At 55.9% G+C, this 22,534-nt stretch overlaps 1 protein-coding gene across 1 annotated transcript; it reads right to left on the reverse strand.

Moving 5' to 3' along the window:
* Positions 1 to 596: 596 nt before the first annotated feature.
* On the reverse strand, positions 597 to 20,201 carry E2F2 (E2F transcription factor 2). The gene is made up of 7 exons (XM_026517074.3): positions 19,926 to 20,201; positions 14,432 to 14,537; positions 12,202 to 12,421; positions 11,444 to 11,602; positions 9,431 to 9,545; positions 7,239 to 7,431; positions 597 to 2,388 (listed from the first exon to the last, which is right to left on the reverse strand). Exons 1-7 carry the CDS (start codon positions 20,175 to 20,177, stop codon positions 2,123 to 2,125), a joined length of 1,311 nt encoding a protein of 436 aa, XP_026372859.1. The 5' UTR covers positions 20,178 to 20,201; the 3' UTR covers positions 597 to 2,122.
* Between the last annotated feature and the right edge of the window lie 2,333 nt (positions 20,202 to 22,534).

A 22,534-nucleotide genomic window follows, 5' to 3' on the forward strand; every position in this document is an offset into this window, starting at 1 on the left:
ATGAGCTCGAATTCTGGCCCGACTTTACTTTTAAACTCATTCCCGGTGGGTCCTGCAGGCCTCTTCTCCTTTTTCTCTGATTTAATTCTAGGAGAAAACTCTAGACAAAGCCAAAGGCATGGAGGTCAAACGTCTCTGTCTTCAGAGATGGGACATGCCTCAGTGGCAGACGAGAGACCTCAGAACAGCAAGGCCATCTTGGCCCCACATGCCCCACCCAGATTCCATGCAACACTCCTGTCCCTTGCCCAAGGGCCAAGGCAGTCCCTTGACCCTGACATAGTGGGCGGCCAAACAGGCTTCTGATGAGACTCCCTGTGAGTATGTGGGGAGAGGAGACCAAAAGCATCTCTGTAAAGCATACAAAATTAGCCCTGTTTCCAGAGCTGGACATCTGTTCCTGAGAGGGCACAGTGAGGGGCCCGGGAAGTTGCAAAAATGACACGGCACACCATCCCCGTCTGGGCATTAGCTCACACCAGACCCCACCCCCAAAGAAGTCCACCTCCCCAGCTTCAGACGCCAGCCTCTGGTGAGCTCAGGAGCCAGCCCATGAGGCCAACTTCATATTTAAAACCAACTTAATGCTACAAACTTAAAAAAAAAAAAAAGTGCTGCCCAGCTGAGCCCCTGAGGAAACCTAGCTCCCTGAGGGTGGGCGGTGGGCCTCTTAGACCACCATCCCTGGCGGCCTCTCTCCAGAGGGCACAGCCTTGGTTCATCCCCGAGCAGCCTCACCCCAGGTTGGGTGGGGAGGAGAGCTGACCCCCTCCCCCACAAAGTGGGCTTCAGAGACACTGTGGGATGGGCAAGCCTCTGGGGGTGGGGGCAGGGCAAGAGACCTTCTCAGGACCCTAAGCCTGAAGCGGTAACAAAAGCCTGTCTCCCCATCAGCTGCCAAGGTCTGGTCTGCAATGAAGACTACTCCCTGTCAGCCCTTTGGCATTCCAGTGACAAAAGGAGCCAAAATGCCACCAAATCCTGGTCACGGTCTGTCCTGGGGTGGCGGAGGTCTATGTGAGAGCTTCGGGGAGAGCAGATCCTTAAAGAATGACTCCCTTCAATGAAGAAAAAAATCCTTCCAGGGAAGGGGAGGATACCAGCCGCTACCAGAGGGTGTGCTTTCTGGCAGTTTCTTGGCTGCCACTCCCTGCCAGGAGCTCACTGTAAGACAGCCCCTGGCCCAAGCAAGAGGCACAAATGGAGGAAAGGTGCCCTCAGCAGGCCTGTACCGGCTTCCATGTTCCTGTCCATGTTTCCCGGGGGGCGGGGGGGGGCTTTCAGTGCTGACTCCCTAAAGAGTCGTTTTCCGTGTTGTAAGGGGACGGAGAGGTAGGGAATTCCATAGGAAGTGGGTCTCCGTAACTGCAGCCTTGATGCCGCCAGCCCTGGGATGGCTCCCTGCGACCCCTCTGGGACAGAGGAGACCAGGAACCCAAGGCTGGTGCCTCCGCGGGAGACCACGGGCAGGTGGAGCCCGAGGGCCTGCAGCCACCACTTACTGGAATTACGAGGCCTAAGTGCACGTAGCGTTCTAGCAGACCGGATGGCCCCCCCAGAGACCCAGCCCACTGCTGCAGGGAAATCGGGGACCTGGCCGGGGGCCCTGGAAGCCCTGGCCTGCCCCTGGACCATGGACAGCACTGGGTCCATCTGAGAAGTCTTACTAGAAACTAGAACAATCTCCCTGCTAAAAACTCAGGGAAGACAAACAAACAAAACTCAACCTGAAATAAATACAAAGGCATTAAGTGCTTCTTGATAAACTCAGGGTCCTAATTCCTCCCAAAAGGCGGGGGCAGGGCCTTTCTCTGGACCTGTTTGCCTCACCTGTGGCCCTTCATGTGGGAGGTTAGAGGTCAGAAGCTGGGTGGGCCTCCCCGGGCCCAGCTTCCATGAGGACGGAGAGGACCCAACTCCTGATACACTCCTCACCCAAATCCTCTACGTACCTCCCCACTCTGGCCGAGACAGCTTCGGCTGGCCGGGGGGTAAGAAAGAGAAGAGGCCCCCCTACCCTGAGGGCAGCACCTTGTGTCCCACGTCCCTGCGCGGGCAGAGGGCCTGTCAGTCTGTGAGGAGGTAGAGCCAGGGGCAGGCTGCTGGGGGCAGGCAGGGCCACTCAATTAATCAGCAGGTCCCCGAGGTCGTAGGAGTCGAAGAGGTCACTGATGCCCTCACCCCCGTCCAAGCCCCACAGGTAGTCGTCCTGGTCCAGGGGCGGGGAGAAGCTGATCAGGGGAGAGCTGCACGGCAGGGACAGGAACTGGTCCTCAGTCTGCTGTAGAAGTGGGTGTGGCAGTTCCAGCATGCTGTCGGTGGCCTCCAGGGGGACCAGCGGCGGGGGCGGGGGCGGCTGCGGGATCTGCTGGGGAGTCAGCGCTGGCGCTGGAGACAAGCACACAGAGATCATACCTGGACCTGGTGCCCGAAAGCCTCTGGTCAGCCCTCGGAGCCCAGGAAGAGCCCTCCCCCGTTCTCTAAACTAGTGCTGCTTCTCTCCTAACCGGCCCCACACCCAATGCTGCTTCTCTCCTAACCTGCCCCACACCCAATGCTGCTTCTCTCCTAACCTGCCCCACACCCAATGCTGCTTCTCTCCTAACCTGCCCCACACCCAATGCTGCTTCTCTCCTAACCTGCCCCACACCCAATCGCAGGGCCCACTCTCCCTCTCCCGGCACAGCTCTAGCCCCTGCCCTCATTCTCTCTCCTCTCGAAGGAGGTGGGATCTCTTGCTCTCCAAGCCCTACCCACTTGGGGGGCCCGGCTGGCTCCGTTGGAAGAGCACACGACTCTTGATCTCGGGGTTGTAAGTTTGAGCCCCACGGTAGGTGTAGAGATTACTTAAAAATAAAAATCTTTAAAAAAGCCAAAAAACCCTCACACCCCTCACCGTCAAGGCTCTGGCCCCTGGGACCACATCCTCTGTTTCCTGCATCACCAATCTCTCTCTCTCTCTCTCTCTCTCTCTCTCTCTCAGATCATTTCTATCATTACACAGACACATTCTAATGACTCCTGTCTTTAAAAAGCATCCTCCCCGACCTCATGACGCCCTCCAGTTCCCAGCCCAGTGTGCTGCTCCTTTTCATAGCAAAATTCATCAAGAATTGCCTGGGGTCGCCCTCTACTTTCCTACCACGATTCACTCTTCAACCTACTCCAACCTGGGGTCTGTGTCCACCATGCCAGTCGACCAGTGACTTCCTATTGCTGGACCCAATGGTCGGTTCTCGGCCTCATCTTATTTGACCCTCCAGCAGAATCTGGCACCGTTATTCACACCTTCTGGAAACACCTTCTTCCCTTGGCTCCAGTACACTAGATTCTCCTGGGTTTCTTCTCACCTCCTTGGCTGCTTCTTCTCCATCTCCTTTGCTGGATCCTTCTCCTCTTCCTCACTTCTAAGTCCTCAAGGCCCTAGGGCTCCATCCTCAGACTCCTCTCTCTGGCTGCCCGTCTTCCCAGGTGACCAGAGCCACCCCTCAGCTTTAAATCCCTTAGACCTACCCCTCGCAGCGGACGCCTCTGGCTCGGACCTCACCCACGAGCTCTGGGCTCCAGCAACACCTCTGCGTGGATGTCTCGGCTCCCCCAGAACTTAGCACGTCAAAACCAAACTCCTGGTCTTCCCCCCTCAGTTAATGGACCACCACCCACGCAGCGGCCTAAGCCAAAAGGCCGGAGAATCACACAGAATCCTGCCATTTCCCCAGCACCCAGTCCGGCAGTGAGATCGGTCATTTCCACGGCCGGGTGATTTCTGCAAGCTGCTTATTTCTCTTCCATTCCGCTGCTGTGATCCTGGGCTAGCCCATCGTCTCTCACCGAGACCGCTGCTGGGGCCTCCCTACCGGTCACCTTGCCTTGACCCTCGAAGTCTGTGCTCTAGCTTCAAAATGGTTGGGAAGAAAAGCCGAGTTCCACCAGCGCTGAGAAGGCCCTGCCTGGTCTGGCGCCTGCCTGCCTTGCTGCTCCCCCGTCCCTCCTCCCGCTCACACCCTGCCTCTCTGGCTACACTGGCTCGGCTGTTTCGAGCACACCAAGTGCGTTTCTCCTTAGAGGTCGGAGGCTGACTTGCTACACCGGCACGACGAAGAAGGCACTGGAAATCCCCTCCAAATATTTCCCGGTGCCCAGAATCTGACTGTTTGAGTCATGCCTTAAACCCCAACCAAACATTCCTTGGAAAACACAGCCGTGCTGGTGTGTCGGCCTGAACAGCCTCTTCCTCACCGTGCATCTGTGGGCAAGTGACTGAATGCGGACGAGCCTCTGTTTGCGCACCTCTAACATGGGGACGATTGTCCCCACCTCGCAGGGGTGCGGAGAGGAGTCAAGGACAGGTGCAGGGAGAGAGCCCTTGTCGATAAGAAGCATGCCGGTTTGCCAAGGGCTTACCGTGGCCGGCCCTGCTCTCAAGGGGAGGCGCACTTCACCTCCTCAAGGGGCCCCGCAGGAGGCAACACTGGGACCCCTCTTTGCAGATGAGGAAACTGAGGCTCAAAGGAGCCAATGAAATGTACGTGAGGCAAAAAGTGGCGTGTTTCTCTAGCGGGTTGCTGAGGCCTGCAGGGGTTCTAGAGAAAGGCTTGGCTTGGGAGGAGGGGGAGGCCCCGGGCTCGGACCCCAGCCCCACCCCGCACCAGCTGTAGGACCTGGAGCCTCAGTTTACTTGGAGGAAAAATAAGGCTCCACCTCCCTGACGTGCTGAACAGCAACGAGATAAGGCGCGTGGAAGCCTCTGCGGCGGGCGGACCTTGCTCCTCGCCTGCTTATCACGCTCTTGCTCACACGTCTGCGTCTCCGAACCACACGGCGCAGGCGCCCGGCTCGCGGAGGCTTTTTAAACAATCACATCCTCGCTGTCTCACTGCCCGTAACCCACCTGAAGTCGTGAGCGAGATTCAAGGGTCCCAGTTTCAGAGACACGAGGACAGTGGCTCTGAGGGGCCGCAGTGACTGGCCTACAGCCACCGAGGCACGGCTGGCGAGGTGTAGGCCCGACCCCACCCAGCGTGGCCTCCCGCGTGGGAGCAACATTTATGTTTACCTCAGAATGTCAGAGCCTGGCGACATGGCAGACACGACCCTTCTCCCAAGCCCTTCTGTGCCAGATGAGAGACACTGAGGCCCCAAAGGGTTCGGGACTTCCCCCTGGTGATGCCAGGGTCCCCAGACTGGGGGTGGCTTCTGGCTCTCAGACTTCAAAATGGCTCCGCTTCGGGCCAGAACATGGAGTGTGTGTGTGTGTGTGTGTGTGTGTGTGTGTACACGCTTTCCAGGAAATGTCCTTCTGTTCCCTTCACAAGGATGTCACTAAGAGACCACACGGCGGGGGTGGAGAAGGGCACCCATGGCACAGAGCTGGCTCCTGGGCTGGCCCCACCACCAAGCGCTCTGTCAGCCTCTACTCCTTCTGGGAGTACAACTGATCCGTAAAACCGAGGTGAAAACCTCACCCTGGCTTATGCGGGAGGGTCCCCCTCCTCTGCCCCAGGTCTCAGAGGACATCGGAAGTGAAAGTGGTTCTAACTCGGAGAGCTGTGTGCATGTTGACGGTGGGGTGAGAAGGCAGATCGAAGCAGGAGGGAGAACAGGGTTGGGCACAGGTCTGGTGTGGGAGATAGGCACTGGGAGGGGCCTGGAGGACAGATGGCTGGCGCACGGAGAAGCCCGGCTCCCCTGACCAGACGGGGACACAGCAGAGATCACCAGAGAAGAGCTGGCGATCTGGGCTCTTGTCCAAGCTCTGCTTCCAACTTGCTGTGTGACCGTAGGAAAGTCACTCGCCCTCTCTGAACCTCAGCTTATTCATGTGTCAAATGAAGGGCTGAGGTAGATCAGGGCTCAGCAAACTTCTGTAAAGGACCGGATAGTATTTTAGGGTTTGCAAGATACTTACAGTCTCTGTCACACAGTCACTTTCCTCCTGCCCCCCAACTCTTTAAAAATATGAAAACCATTCTTAGCTCACGGGCCACTTAAAAACGGGCCAGATTTGGCCTGCAGGCAATAGTCTGGGGACCCTTGAGTTAAAGAAATGGAATCCAGCCCGTGTTCTGTGGACGCCCCACCAAGCCTCTTCCGTCAGACCAGTTTGAGCTCTGGTTTGTTTAAACACCAGAGTTCTACTTAAGAGAATTCTGCTGCTAAAGAAACAGAAAGTTGAACACTGGCCTCCATAGCCTCGAAGGATCTGTCAGTCTGACCTGATGTGTGAGCCCAGTAAAGGGCAAAAACCGTCCTGGGGGAAGGGCCTTCCCAGACACCCACTTCTACTCCTTTCAGATTCCTTCCCTGGGACCTCTCCTGCCTCTTTGCTCCCTGGGGACTGCCTCGTGCTACTTCCTGCCAGGCATGGCCAGCTTTAGCTGTGCGGTCCACCTCCTAGCCAGGGGGGAGCTGCTCCGGTCAGGAGCCCCTTCCTTGATCTGTTCCGAGCCTCATGGTGAGAGGACTGTGGAGACCGAGGGTCAAGACACAGTTCTGTCGCCTCCCAACTAGGAGACTTGGGCGCATCGCAGCACCTCTCTGCCTCAGTTTATTCATCTCTAAACTGGGAACAATAGCGCCTACCTCAAGAATTGCTGTGAAGAGTAATGTGATCACATAGACACACCTAGTATATAGTCATGGTTTAAAAAAATCCTTGTTACAAAGAAGAGTGATAAAATAAAGATAAAATTAATTAATTAAAAAAAGAAACCTTAGTCCAGCCTGCCTTCCCAAAGCTGTAGTTCCTATTTACCACAGGCTTCCTGAGTGCCAGGAGCTGTGCTGTTAGGAGTCATCCTAAAAGTGTGGTTCTAGCAGGCTAGCAACGAGAAGAATCGCCAGCAGGTTCTGCCGAGCACCGTCCCAAGGGCTTTACCTATATGAGTTCATTCAATCCTCACAACCTACAAAGTAGATACTATTATTACTGTGCCCAACTTACAGATGAGACTAAGGCCAAGAGAGGTCACGTGACTTGTCCAAGGTCACACAGCTGGTAACTGGAAACACGGGGATTTGAACCCAGGACCCTCCGCCCCAGAGCAGCGTCAGCCCCCCAACTGAGACAAGAACACACACACACACACACACACACACGCACGCACGCACGCGCGCGCACTTTATGAAGTATAGAGCGCGAGCTGCCCTTCGCTGCCCAGCAAATGTTGCCACGGAAGAGGAACCTCTAAGGCTGTTTGCTCTCCCCACCTCCTGTCCCTCTGGACAGAGGGTCCTACCTGGGGATGCCGTGGGTTCTGTCATCCCAGGGTCAGTGCTGCTGCTGGGCTGGGTGGAGTCAGGGCTGGGGCCCAGGGGGGAGGTGGGGGGGAGGGGCTCCCGGGCAGGGCTGTCCGGGTCCCTCACTTCCTCTGGGCACAGGTAGACTTCGATGGGTCCCTGTGTGCTTTTCAGATATATCTGCAGGTTCTCCTGGAGGAAGAGGAGAAGCCAGGTCACGGCTCTGGGCAGCTGGGCAGACTCATGGGCTGGGGTGAACGGGCGGACCCCCAGGGCTCCCATCCTCCGCGTGAGCAAGCTCAGCTCCTGAGCTGGGCCCCAACCCTGCCCCATCTGACCTGGCTTGGGCACCTGCTCCTTCTGCCTGTCTGGCCCCCAGGCTCCCTTCTCTGAGGGGAATATCTTGATTTTCCTTCGGGAAACCACGCCTCTCCCACTCTCAAGTCATGTAATTTGGGGGGACGCCACCTTTCCCAACTTCGGTGGGTGAGCTTGGCGTGCAGGCTGGGGAAGTCACAGTGACCGTGACTAGTTCAGGGAAGCACACGACTCAGCTCAGTTCCCTAGCATCAGACCCAGGACGTGTGCCGGACTTGGAAATGGAGGCTCCCTTCTCCCTGGGGTCTCGGGGCTGGGATCACAAAAGCTACCTTTGCCCCTGGAAGAGGGGAGGCCACCTGGGAATGGAAACAGCACAGAGAATGGCAGAGAAAGACAGAGAGCACGGGGCGAAGCGAAAGTCATAGTTAGAATTCCTGCATCTAGCCTTGCCTGTAATTTCCAAATCTTCTCTCTGGACCTGTCACTTGGTTCCCCACAGTCCCCTCCACCCCTCACCCCTGACTTAAGCCATCTGGACTTGGCTTTCTGTTACTTATAACCAAGAGTCCTGATACTTGGCCTTCCTACCGGTGCTTCCTCCCTGCCACCATCAACTACACACATGCCATTCCAGCACACACTCCAGTCTCCTCCCTGGTGCCCCTGCAGGGCCCTCTGTCTATCCCTATTCCCCCTGACAAAAATCCTGTTCATTCTTTAGCAACTCATACCTATAGCCAGCTATGGGCTCTTCCTCCCACTGTCCTTTGTCTGGGCCCTCTGGGCACCTTAAGTCTATAAATGGCCAGGTGACTGCTTGCTTGGGTCTTTTTCTCACTAGGTCCTGAGCTCCTTCAAGGCAGGGGTGGGGCCCCATGTATCTTAATGTCCTTCCATTAAAAGAATTATTTCCTGAGCACTTATGATGTGCCCAGCTCTGGGCTGGGGGTACCACAGGCGTGCAACACGCTTTTGTGGCACTTACCCTCTAACAGGTGAAGCACAACCTAATCACATAATCACCAACATCTCCCAGCGAATGGACGTTGAGTGCAGTAGAAAAGCACAGGCAGGGACGCCTGGGTGGCTCAGTCGGTTGGGTGTCTGCCTTTGGCTTGGGTCATGATCTCAGGGTCCTGGGATTGAGCCCACATCGGGCTCCCTGCTCAGCGGAGAACCTGATTCTCCCTCTCCCTCTGAACCTCCCCCTGCTTGTGCGCTCACTCACTCTCTGTCAAATAAATAAATAAAATCTTCAAAGAAAAGAAAAGCATAGGTAGTTATGAAATCTGGGGGAGGGGGGTAATCAGGGAAGGTTTCCTTGAGGAAGTGACGTTTGAGTTGAGACCTGTAGGACAATTAGCAGTAAACCAGGCAGAAAAAGGGACGAGTGTTTCAGCTGGAGAGAGAGGCATCAGAAGGTCTTATACTGGGCACGAGCTTAGTGTGGTGGGGACACTGCAGAGATGTCAGTGTGGCTCCAACAAAGGCATGAGAGAAGAGGCTAGTGAGGTCAGAGCACAGAGGGGCTCATAAGGAAGGAGTAAGAATTTGGGTCTTATCCTAGGCGCTCATGGTTAGCAGGAAAGGATTATGGTGGGCACTCATCCCACGGTGTGTGGGCACAGGAATGCAGGGGCAGGTGGGTGCAGAAAGGTGCCAAGAGCAGAGATTTTCTTGGGCCGGTAGCTGACATCTGTTGTCCTTTCCGGCTCCCGCCATCGCTGCCCCAGCTTGGAGACCACCCATCTTGCTATGGGCACCAGAATGGATCAGGGAAGCTTGGGGCCAGGCCGTGCCAGGGACAGAGCCTACAGAGCAGTCTGGGACCCTCCTTAACCTGCTCTCCACCGAATGGTCCCCCTCTCACCTCACTCCTGTCGGGCACCTCCAGTCTTGTCTGGGGAGGGGCCTTGACCGCGATCACCGTCTGCTCCTTAAAGTTGCCAACGGCACGGATGTCCTGGTAAGTCACGTAGGCCAGTGTAGGGACAGGAGAGTCAAGGGAAGTAACGGTCAAAATTCAAACCCCTAGAGGCGCTTGGGTAGCGCAGTCGTTAAGCGTCTGCCTTCGGCTCAGGGCGTGATCCCGGTGTACCGGGATCGAGCCCCACATCGGGCTCCTCCGCTGGGAGCCTGCTTCTTCCTCTCCCACTCCCCTGCTGTGTTCCCTCTCTCGCTGGCTATCTCTCTGTCAAATAAATAAATAAAATCTTAAAAAAAAAAAAAATTCAAACCCCTAGCCTGCCAGGCTAAGCCTCTGAACATTTCTTTTTCACTCCTTACACAGCTTAGAAATAACCAAAAATGATCAACTGTTCTTTTAATATCATGTTACCTTGGATCCTTTAGAAAACAGATGGGAGTATAAATCCTTTTTTTAATCAATTTTTTAAAAATGCTGCCTCACGTCAATTTTTTAGACTTTATCTTGGGCGCCTGGGTGGCTCGGTTGCTTGAGTGTCTGACTTCAGCTCAGGTCATGATCTTGGAGTCCTGGGATTGAGCCCCATGTGCGCCAGGCTCCATGCTCAGCGGGAAGTCTGTTTTTCCCTCTGCTGCTCCCCCTGCTTGTGCTGTCTCTCTCTTTCAAATAAATAAAGAAAATCTTTAAAAAAAAAGGGGGGGGGAAGCGCCTGGGTGGCTCAGTTGTTACGCGTCTGACTTTGGCTCAGGTCGTGATCCCAGGGTCCTGGGATCGAGCCCCGCGTCAGGCTCCCTGCTCAGCGGGAAGCCTGCTTCTCCCTCTCCTGCTCCCCCAGCTTGTGTCCCCTCTCTCGCTGTCTCCCTCTGTCAAATAAATAAAATCTTAAAAAATAAAAATAAAAAAACTTTACCTCGCAGACTAGATCATTATCTCTGAGCAGATAGTAAGACTTGTCTTATTTCTTTATATTTCTCACTTTGCCCGGCATCCTTCCAAAAATACAAGATGAGATCCAAAAACCAATGAGACGGTGGAACCATTTGGGGAAAATGTATGAAAAGCCTTAGCAAAGTCCATGTTTATAATTTCAATCCTAAGACTCTAAGGAAATAAGTAAATAATACAGGAAAATGTTCTCTATACAAAGATAGTCATCACAATCCTGCTTTATAAAAGCAGAAATCTCGAATCAGTCTAGATGCTGATTCTAGGCCTTCTCAACAAACCAGAATGTAGTCTGAGCAGGACAGCCTCAAATCATTCTAGATACAAGGTTAAATCACATGAGGTTGCTGTTTCTGAAAAACATGGTCCAATAGCAGCAATTCCCTGTGGATCGAGCAAATAGGGAGGATTCGTAGCAACATTAAAAACTGTCTATGGTAGGGGCGCCTGGGTGGCTCAGTCGTTAAGCGTCTGCCTTCGGCTCAGGTCATGATCTCAGGGTCCTGGGATCGAGCCCTGCGTCAGGCTCCCTGCTCTGTGGGGAGTCTGCTTCTCCCTCTGCCTCTGCCTCTGCTGCTCCCCCTGCTTGTGCTCTCTCTCACTCTCTCTCCCACTCTCTGTCAAATAAATAAATTGAATCTTAAAAAAACATAACAAAACCTGCCTATGGGGATAGACAAAGTGGAGGAAGGCAGGATATGAGCTGTCGTGTTGAGCGGACCCACACTATGTTTAATAACACGTACCCTGTGCACAGGTGAGAAACAATGGCTATGTTAGGGTGGCAACTACTTCTTTCTTTTCTCCATTTTCCAGATTTAAAGAAATGCACTTGCTTTTCTAACGAGAGTAACTTCGATAGACTTGTGAGGAAAAGCCACCGAGGAAGGCAGAAACAGACATGCCGGGCCCTGACGGTGAGCTCCCGCTGCGGGGCGATGGGGCACGAACCCAGGATGGATGTGCGCAGGCGACAGGGCCCTGTCCGCTTCCCCCCACCAGGCAGGATATCTCTTGTTGGCCTTGTCCTCGGTCAGGTGCTTGAAGGTCAGAGAGCAGCTCTGGATGAGCTGGTCCAAGGCCTGCTCCGTGCTCATCAGCTCCTTCAGCTCCTGCCCCAGCTGCTGCTGCTTCCCAGGCCGGGTGGGGTCTTCAAACATTCCCCTGCCTCTGGGAACAGAGCAGTCCCCCAGTATGAGCCTCAGTCCACATCCAGGGGCCCCAACCCCAGGGCTGCCGTGCAGACCCACACAGACGGTGCGAAACCCCAGAATGCGGCCACTGGCGTGGTCTACCACGCTGCCCCCTGCACTGTGCCGATCAGTAGTCCTGTCTAGCTCCCAGGGAGCTGTCAGGAATGGAGACTGAAGTTCGGGGCTTGGGCTAGGGAAAAGAAACAAGTCAAGCCTGACCCCACTTTTGAGGGGCTCTCAACACGGCCCACCCTCCACCCCAGCCTCCCCCACATGCCTTGCCTGGGTTCTCTGCAGGTCTGCTCTGGTCTTCGTAGGAGGAAAGGAGCCCAGAGGACTCAGATCTTAGAGCTGGAAGGACTGTGGGTTGCTACAGCCCAGCTCCCAGTGGACTTCCTTAAGCTAGAAGAGGGGAATCTTGGGATCCCCAATGCAAGAGATTGGGGTCCTCTTCGGCCTCTGCAGGTCTCAGCTCCAGCCCCGACACACACCCGCTGGATGTTGCGTCCCCCCCCCCTTCACCCACCGCACGTGCACCCCTCTCCGGGTGCCGTCGGCCGCAGCGCAGGCACTCACACCCACTGGATGTTGTTCTTGGCCTTCTTACGGATGAGCTGGATACCCTCCAGCACGTTGGTGATGTCATAGATGCGGCGTTTCTGCACGTCCAGCACCTCGGCGGCCCAGTTCAGGTCCAGGACCCCATCCTTGGATTCGCTCAAGAGGTAAATGAATTTCTTGGTGAGCAGCCCCAGCGACGTGTCGTACCGAGTCTTCTCTCCGGGGGACTTGGGGGCTAAGGGGGAAAGGGGCCCAGTCACCACGCAGGGAGAGCCCGCCTGGGGAGCCCCATCCACGGATCAGGACCTGCGAAGTGCCACCCTTCCCATGAACACAGGAGCAACCACTTTCCGGGTTACAGAGCAGTGTGAGGAGAAGGTCGTTCGCCACCACTGTCCAGGCAGGGAACCTGATACCTGGAGAGGGAAGGTGACTTGTTTAAGGTCTCACGGTCAGGCGCGGGGGCAGGACTGGAAACCAAGCGTCCGAACTCCTGGTTCAGAGCGCCTTTGCACCATTGCTTCGGGCAGCCGCAGTAACACCACCAGCACCAATGACAAACGCTGTGTGTAGGCCACTGTTCGAAGCGCTTTCCGTACACAGCAAGTTCAATCCTTACAACCCCCTGTAAGGCTGCTGTACATCCGTCCCATTTTATGGATGAGGATACTGAGAAACAGGTAAAGTAACTCGCTCAGCTCCCTCAGCTCAAAGGGACAAAGCTGGGATTTAACTCCAGGCAGCCTGGCTCCGGAGTCTTCTTAACCATTACCCTCTCCTGCCAGCTATCTCAAGAATCTGGAATTAGGGTAAGGAGAGAAAGAGGACGATGGGCTGGGATTCGAGCACATTTTTCGACTTGCTTTTTCTTTCCACGTGTAGCCTAATGATTATCTGAAACGAATCAGTCCTACAATGTCCAACGGGGCAGGTTCATGAATAAAAATCCTTTCTTAATGAGGTTGATGTCACAAGACCACATCCTAGCTACGGCATCATGAACCGCAAGAGGACTTTGGCAATCGAGTGACTTGCAAGTCATATGGCAAGCCAGCGGCCAAAGGGGTTCTGGAAACTGGGTTTTGGAGAGCCTCAGACTCCTCTGGAAGGGGACTTTAGGACCCCTTCACTTACGGATGGAAGGCACGTGGCACACAGTTTTGGTCAGGTTTTGCCCCCTCGGCAGATCCGACTAAACGATTAGCGCGCTTAGTATCTCTCAGTAGAACGTTCCAGGCAGCCTCTACCCGCCAACGGGAGGGCCAGCTTTCTGGCTTCGTTTTACAGATGAGACGGCTATGACCAGAGCCCTGTCCAGACCCCCAGATTCCTGACCCTCATGCTTCCCACCCAGGGACAGACCTCCTTCATGAGGTCTCTGACCCCCCAAATTATTGGTCTTCCCTAACATAAGTTTCTAAGACTCCGGCTGGAATCAGGATATTGATTGAGGGGCGCCTGGGTTGCTCAGTCGTTAAGCATCTGCCTTTGGCTCAGGGCGTGATCCTGGCGTTAGGGGATCGAGCCCCGCATCAGGCTCCTCCGCTGGGAGCCTGCTTCTTCCTCTCCCACTCCCCCTGCTTGTGTTCCCTCTCTCGCTGGCTGTCTCTCTCTCTCTCAAATGAATAAATAAAATTAAAAAAAAAAAAGATATTGATTGAACATATCAAGAGGCAGGAGTAGAAATTCCCTGCAGCTTAGCTTTCGAAGGACACCACCCGGGCGGCCTCTGGATCTTAACCTCTGAGGCACGGGGCTAGAACAATCCAAGCTTCCCCGCCCTTGGCATCGCTCATTCAGCTCTCTGCCTGTGGGGCAAAGACCCTGGCTAGCCCCGCTCCTCTTGGAGCTGGATTCTCTCTTTTAGAAAAGGTCAGACTGACTAAATACAACAACCTTTTTAAAGAAAGAGTAAGCTCACGTTCCGGTCACGAGAGTGGTGTGTGGTGGGGAAGATGCGGTGCCAGCTTGGGTTTGGGTCCTGACCCCCAGCCCCCCCACCAGCCGTGTGACCTTGGGCAAGTCACTCAAGCCCTGAGTCTCAAACTGCCTCGTCAGCGAAAGGGGGGGAGTGCTAACGACGGCAGGGTCCCGTGAGAGAGCACAGAGGAAACTGCCTTGTAACCCGGGAAGCGTGCCACACATGTCACTCCTGCCAACGTGGGTAGGGCTGCTGCCCTCTGCCCCTGCCCCCCCGCACCCCCGTCCTGAGCCTGCCCTTAGATGCCCCATCAGCACGGCTTACTTCTGGGGCTGGGGAGGCCATCCACTCTAATGCACTTCCCCTTGGGAGTCCGGAATTCAGGGACTGCGGGCCTCCCGATCCCCTCCAGGTCCAGCTTCCTTTTGGCCTTGGAGAGAGGAGAGAGAGGCAGAGTTTGAGAATCGTTCCTCCTTCAGTCTTTCCCCGAGTCGGGATCAAAGCATGGAGGCCACAGGCAGCTGCTTTCTGTGCCTCAGTTTACCACCAGTCCCGGAGAAACATCACTGCGCTTGGTGAGGAAACAGCAGTGAGTCGACAAGTGAGCTTTCAGGGGAAAGGGAGTCGTTTTCTGAGGAGCACAGGACACTTATCCTGAGGTGCAGGTACCTGGGGACGACCGAAGCCAGTCTGGCCAAGAGCTCAGGGTTCCTTAATACCGGGCCCCAAGGTCACTTCTACATCCGCCACCCCCCAACCCCCATGCAGAGAATGATGCAGGGAGGAAGGAGTGGGTAGGACCTAAACCACATCAGGCTGGGGGGAGCCTCCCGCCCCACAAGTGTAAGAGCAGCTGGCCCGGCCTGCCCCGGTGCCCATCACAGCCCCACAGCTGGCCCTTATCAGGGTGGGGCTGGGCACCCGCCCAGGCCCAGGGGACTTCCTGGCTCCGTGCCACACCCCAGGGAGGTGCCCGCGTCGGGAAGCAGAGCAAACATTCCCCACCCCCATGTTTGGGCTCCAGCTCAAGGGCCCCAGGGCCTCCTGAATAGACTCCATTTGCCATTCTTTCTTTGCTGAGAGGGGCAGACAATGAATCCTTCCCCTGCATCTCAAGGACAAACAGCTGAGGTCCCCCTGCTCCCCCTGCCTGTTCCCGCCAAGCTTGGGAAACACCTGCTGGGGAAATCAAACCACAGACCCATCTGCTCTTCTCCACCCCACTGCCACCAGGCCCCAGTTAGGCCCAGAAGCTGCACTGGCCCGGAAGGGGCCTCTCTCCTGTTAGGGCTGGGCAGGGGCAGGGCTAGGGTACTGGGGCACTGGGGCATAGGTCAGAGGCCTGGCCTTGACTCTCCCAGCTCTTTCGGGGACTCAGTGTGCGTGTGTCTGACTAGGGAAGTGCTCTACATCTAGGAGCCTCAGTTTCCTCCTCCATAAAATGGGGCAGAAAACACCTGCCTTGAGGGACCATTTTGAGGAATCAAGGAGATAACTCCTGCAAAGTGCTCAGCCTGGGGCTCAGCACACGGTAGGTGTTCAGAAAATGTCCCTTCCCTGAAATCCAGGCTTGGCCTCTTCCTTGACACACCCTTCAGGGAGCCACTGAGCACATTTCCTTTCTCTCCCTCTCCCCTAATCACCCAGACACCCCTAAGCTGGTTGGGACAGAGAGGCCTATTTTAACCTTTGACAGTGAGGTCATGCTCGGCAGGGCTGAGACTTCTAACTGCTGCTGAGCACAGCTGGGCTGACAGGTGTGGGAAGTGGTGACAGCTCTTCCGGCTATCAGCTCCCCTCCCCACTCCTGCCTCCTCCAGGAAGTCCTCCTGGACTGATTCCGGGAGACCCGCTCCTTGGTTTGAGGAGCCTGGATATGATGCTTCTCTCTCCCACCCCTATCCAGACCTGGACATGATCCAAACACTTCCCTGCTCATTCCTCTCTGGAACATTCTTTTTCTAACCTCTCAGCTGGTGAGATCCTAGATTCTAGAGAATGTGACCTATCTTGTCTCTAGATAAAGGCCCAGTCATTCACTGAGAACTTCCACGTGCCCTGGGCCGAGCCCCAACATTCATCACCTCACCGAGTCTCCCCAGCACCACCAAGCCCCATTTAACAGTTGGAGTAACTGGGACTAGGTGAGCTTCAATGTCTTTATCAATCCTGATCGAAGTTGTCCAGCCCAGGACCCTTCATCCACCCCCCAGGAAGGAATGCCAAAAGCAGGGAGAGTAACAGAAGTCAAGCTGAGTTCTACCCGAGGCAGAGGTGGGGCAGCCCAGAGTCTCCCCAGCCCCATCCACTTCCCCCAGCCGACAGGAGCCAGGCCCTGCTGAGTTCACAGAACACGAGGAAGAAACTCACTACCTGCAGAGCGGGGAGAAGGAAGGACCTTGACAGAGTATCTGCACTGGGCCTATCACGTGCTCCTCAGTCCTGCACTACCAGTATTGGCAATCTCTCTCGACAGAAGAGAAATGGAGACTCAGAGAGGGTAAGCCATGAGCCCAAGGTCACACAGACAAAGGGCAGAGCCAGAGTTTGAACTCAGGATTGTCTGACTCCGAAGCCATGTACCAGGCCGTCTCAGCTCTTTCGCACACATTCCCCCAGATTTTGCTAGAACTTCAGCCAAGGCCTGGCTGTGCCCACCCGCCCCCGTTACTTTATATACACATACCAGTTCCCTCCCTTCCCTTACTGTCCCTCCCTTTACCCTGTACTTCAAGGGTCCCCAAGCAGCAAAATGTCCCTCATCCAAGGACATCTCCCTGACACCTTGGGGCGCAGCCCATGGATGGGCCTGAGCCTACAGAACAGAAGTGGCAGAGGACAAGCCCAGAAAGATGAGGGCCAAGGAGAACCTGAGCGAAGGCTTTGGAGTCACCCCCTCTGGGTTCCCATCTAGCCCTCCGCCTTCCTAGCTGGGTGAGCTCAGAGGGTCAGCTGACCTCTGGACCCCACCTGTATAACGGGGATGGTCTGCTCCACCTGGGCCGGGGACTCGGCGACAGTGCAGCAAAGCGCTTTGCTCACACACAGAAGCTGCTATCACTAAGGCTCCAGGGGCGAAGCAAGGGGAAAGTTCAGAGCTAGGCTGAAGAGACGGGGCTGTGCCAAGAGCAAAGGCCAGTCTGGCTCTAACCTGGACCCTCTTAGGAGGCAGCCCCTAAAGGTCTGCTTAGGATTCAAGCTCCCCTTGCCAACCCCAAGGGAGAAGAGTGAAGCTCCTTCCTCAGGCAGCCCCAGAAGTGAGAGGGTCGGAGACGACCAGACACAACCCCACTCTGGGCGGCAAGGTGACAAAGGTGGGGCTCGAAGGAGGGCAAGGTCACACAGGGGATGGAGCCGGGTTTCTCCCAAGTCCCATGTCCTAATTTAGACGATGGGGGGAGGGGGGTAGCAGTAAGTGTCCCAGATCCCAGTTCTACCACTCCGTAGCCTGCTTTTCCACATCTCACCCACCCTGGATGGTGGTTCTTTAAAATGTTACTTTGCTTTCATGGTTCTCAGGGGGACTTCGGAAAACAGAGACGAAAGGAAGGAGAACTGTGCAGAATCCCACCCTCTTCAGAGTCCTGTGGGAATGAGACAGAATCTCGTGCTGTACCTGGCTGGATGAGGGACTCCATAGAGGAACATCCCATGCCTTCCCCAGAGGGTGCTGGAAAGAGCCCCAGACAGGGAGTGAGGAGACCAGGGCTCAGGCCTTCATTCTGACATTGAACTTGGTTGCCATCCCCGAGGTCCCTTTAAACAGCAGCTCCCCAACAAATCCTACTCACCCTGCACTTTGCAGCCTGGCCACAAACCAAGCAGCCACACCCAGGGTTGGGTTTGGAACTGTTCCAGGTCACACCCTGGTAAAATGAGTAAGCAGGGGGCCAGGCCTGCCCGTGAGGCTGGGGGCCATGGGGCATCTGATGGGTGAGGGGGCCCTGGCAGGACTTTAGGGTAGTCTGATGCAAGGAGACTCTCCCACTTCTTGGCTTGTGACTTGGACAAGTGACTTCACGTCTCTGCTCAGTCTCCTCATCTGTAAGATGCCTCATCCCAGGCATCTTGGCCAAGATAAGGAACGTGAAGAGTTCCAAGCAGTGCCTGGCACACGAGAAGCGTTCAGTAAAAGAGAACTATTCTTGCTGTGATCACTGAGCCCCTCTGGGAGGGAGCTACAGACAGATGCACTCGGGCTCCTCTGGGAGGGAAGCAGTTCAAAACCACAGCTGTTACTGAAACGCAGCCACTGAAACCCCGCCTGGGCGCCTGAAAGCAGCTGGCCAGAGGAGAATGCACCCGCCACCGAGCCTTTCCCCCCGCCCCCCCCCCCCCCCAGGGCACCCAGCTCCTCGGTCAGGCAGTGCAGGTCAGGCAGTGCTGCGTAAAGTCAAGGCTGCAGGGAAGAGACCACATACATCTCCCTGTATGACCTTGGACAGATCACATCCTCACTGTGTGCCTCAGTTTCTCCCTGGAGCTACTCATGCCTCCTACTTTCCGGGGTACAAAACTGTGTTAGGTTGTAAAATGCTAAACATAAGATAGGTACCCAGCCTCAGTTATCTTTGGCTGCTTGACCTGTGAAATGGGAATAGCCCCCCTGCCTCCTTCCTCCTCGTTGGAAATCATGTGCAGGAAGGGGCTCTGGAAAGTTTAAAGCCTTGAGCATGGGCAAAGCATGATTCCCGTAGCAGGGACTTGTGCCTGCTGCAACTAGGGAAGGCTGGGGGTCTACGCCTGTCCACTGACAAAAGTCTGACCAGAAGCCTCTACAGCACTGAGGGCTGGACTTATCTCTCTGTACCCGAACTTACTCACCACTCACAACGAAGCAAACTATAGCACTCCCATCTCCCCTCCCTGGAGCCTCTTTCCAAAACCCAGGACCAGGAGCTGGAAATGACCTGAGATGAGTTAGCCCAAGTGCCCCATGAACACATGCATTTTCAAGAAAAGGAAATGAAAGCCCAGACCGAGGCCGAGACTTGTCCAGGGACACACTGAATTAGTGGCAGTCAGGACCAGAAACCAAGCTCCCCATCCACCACCCAATTCCCCCGGGGCTTTTCCCACCCCACCCTGAGGTTGTTTCCATTCTCAAGGGCTCCAGGAATTCCACTCCCACAAAACACACCCTGTACCTAGTGCCACCACACTTTGGGCCCTCCCTGGTAATGGCCTGGGGGCTTGAGAAAGGAAAAGTCCATCTGAATAGGAAACCCAGGGGGCTGCCCCCAATTGCACCTGCTACTGGCTGTCTGAGAGGGAAGACTGGGCCTGGGAGAGACATAGGGCAGATAATTGGGAAAGAGTTGGCTGTACAGGAAATTTAAGAGTCTGTCCAAGCCAGACGACCTGAGAGACACCCTACCTCTGAACCCGTGTTAAAATCCCCACCATAAGCCCAGACCAAGCCCTATACCGGGACCACAGCAGATGCCCAGTACCGGTCTCTGGACCAAACAATGAAGGAAAGAATGAAGGAACGGTGGCAATGTCGGCTCCGTGGACTTCCCCAAGGTCACACGGTGCACTGGGGGTAGTGGGTTGGGTCTCCGCACTCCCAATCCAGTGCTCGTTCCGCTCCACTCCAATGGATGAGGTTATTTCATCCCAAGTCCGAAAAACGAAGGGCTCTTCTACTCAGATATGCAGGGCAATGGGGTGTTCTGGAAGCTGAAAGCTCTCTTTTCCCTCCCCAACTCGACCTGCTTCGTTCAAACTGGGTCCCAGGCGCCCCTCCCTCCTTTCCCACACCCGCGAAAGCACAGGGAGAAGCGGTGGGCGGCGGTGGGGAGGTCCCCAGCATTACCGGCAGCCGGCCAGCCGGCACGCATCGCACAGCTTGGCCCTCCGGTCCGTGGGGGGTGGCGTCGAGGCAGGTGCCGGGCGCCGCAGTGGGAGGCACAGTCTGCGGGTACAGCGAGGTGTAGTAGGTGGTGGTGGCCGGGCAGAGCTGGGGGCTGCTGAGGCCGGGTGGCCACAGCTCGGTAGGGCTCATCGCGGGCAGTCCCTTCGAGGGCGGCCCGGAGGCTGGAGCCAGGGCCCGGGGCCCTCGCAGCATGGCGAGCGCAGCGCCCCCTCCCCAACCGGGCCTGGCGCGCCCGCGGGCACCTGCGGGCTCCGGAGCCCGCGGAGGCTCACACGGCCAGAGGCATGGCGCGGAGGCCGGGGGAAGCCGCCAATGGACGCCTGCGGGGCAAGGCCGGACCCTCCCCTCCTGGCCCGCCGCCGAGCCGAGCAGCGCTTGGAGATCCCCGCTTGGAGATCGCCCCGCGGCGGCGGCGGCACGGCCAGGGGCTGTCCCGTCCCGAGGACGGCGGCGACCCGGGACGCCCCCGCGCCCCCGAAAGGCCTTGGCGCTTAGGGTCTGGCTGGCTCCCGGCAGGGGTCTCTGGGGTCGCCGGGGGCTCGGAGGAGACGCGATGCGCTCAGACGGGGAAGGGGGGCCGATTGCACCGACTCCCTCTCGCCTGGCTTTCTGGTCCCCAAGTCTTTCTCTGCCTCTTTTTTCCTTCTTCTTTTTTTTTTTTTTTTTTTTAGCGCCAAACTGCGTGCCGCGAAATTCGGATCTCCCGCGGAAAATGCCGCGCTTTGGTTGGCCGCCGCTATAGGCACAGGCTCCACCCCCCGGAAAGGACAGGTCCCCAAGGCTGCGATTGCAACACGAGCTTTGCAGCTTAAAGGGGCCGCCACACCTCCTGTCGCCGGGCACCCGCCGGCCCTAGCAGCCCGCGAAACAGGCTGGGAGGGTGGTTCCCGTACCTTGCAGAAGCAGCCGGAGCAGCGCCGGGCCCGCTGAGGAATGGGCCAGGATACCGGGGGGGGGGGGGGGGGGGGGGGGGGATTTGGGCACGGAGTCCTGTCCTGAGCCCAGACCCAGCAGCACATTACCCAGGCCAAAGCCCTTTTGTTACTTTGCATGGTTGCTTACTTAGCATATACGCTTTTATTTCCTTTTTCTGCCCTGCTGAAATGAAAGCCAGGAACCTGTTTTCTTTCTTGGCAGGGGGCGATGGGTGGAGCCTAATATTTACACCTCTTCATAGGAGGACGCTAATGTCTGCTGCTATGCCAGGCACCCTGCTAGGTCACTGCATGAGTTGTTTGATTTCATTGAATCCAACAATCCCTGGAGGAGGCATGATGGTCTCTGCGGTAAGGACGGAGAGAAAGAAAGGCTACATAACTTGCCCAAGATCACACAGAGAGATTCACTGCCTTGAGAACTGGCAGTCCAATCTGGACACTTGTTTGTTCCAATAAAAGGTTTCTCCCCCACCCTGCCAAGCTGTGCCTGCCCCTTGCAGGCCTGGGTGGGGGCAGGGGGTCCAGCATGCAGAGCTCTGTCTTGTTCTCAGGGACATTCCCAGACCCACACACTCAGTAAATATTTGAACATCTCCATGTTTCTCCTAAACAATCCTATTGTCACAAGAGCCTTCCTCCCCCATTCAAAACCTCATTGCGGATAATCCATTTACATTCCCAGTCTCTCCAGCTTAGAGATGCTGAGGCTCCAAGATGTGACCTTGGCCAGTGAGTGGTGGAGTTGCCAGAAGCTAAACTCCAGGTCTGCAGATTCCTGCCTGGTGCTGCGTGATTTCTATGCGGGGCTGAGGCTGGCATTCAAAACCCTCCAGAGTCAGTCCCCAGCTTCATGGGCCTCATCCTCAGACCTCGAAGACGAGGTGGCACTAATGCACGGTGATCAAGAGCCCAGACTTCGTAGCAGACAGCACTGGGTTCAAATCCAGACCCAGTCACTTTACCAACTGTGTGACCCCGGGCACATTGTATAAACTCTCCGAGCCTCACTCTTCTCATCCTATTAACACCCACCTCATAGGATTGTGGGGAAATCTCATGAGATAAGGCACAGCTGACAGCACATAGCCTGGTTCCTAAAGAACCTCAAGAAATAGCTGTGGTTACAGTTCCGGCCTTATCTCCAGTACGCAGACCCCTTCAGTCCAGTCTACATATTTCACTGTTCTTCAAGGTCCAGCTTAAACCTCACCTCCTCCGGGAAGCCTTCCTTGCCTGCCTCCCCTCTCCCAGTCAGAGTGCTTCTTGCCCTCTTTCCATGCTTAGTATGTTCAGACTCCACAAACAAAGCTCTGCTTAGTGGCAAGGAGGCTCCTATTCAAGGCCCACTCTCCACTTCCTAGCTGAGCAATCCTGGGCAGGCGGCTGCTCCAGCTCTCAAACCTCAAGTACAGACAAGGCTTCTACTGGGCCGATTTCACAGGACTCCGAGACACTGGTGAAACGGTGGTGGTAATGACCCTCACAACACCCCTCTGGGACAGGCACTGTTATTATCCCCATTTTACAGATGAGGGATCCTGGAAGGAATTGTGGCCCAGCAGGTTTGGGGAAGGAGCAGAGCCCCAGGGCCAGGAAGGGAAATGGGGGTGG

This window comes from Ursus arctos, unplaced genomic scaffold (assembly GCF_023065955.2).
Source record: "Ursus arctos isolate Adak ecotype North America unplaced genomic scaffold, UrsArc2.0 scaffold_32, whole genome shotgun sequence".
In the NCBI taxonomy this organism is placed as follows: Eukaryota; Metazoa; Chordata; class Mammalia; order Carnivora; family Ursidae; genus Ursus; species Ursus arctos.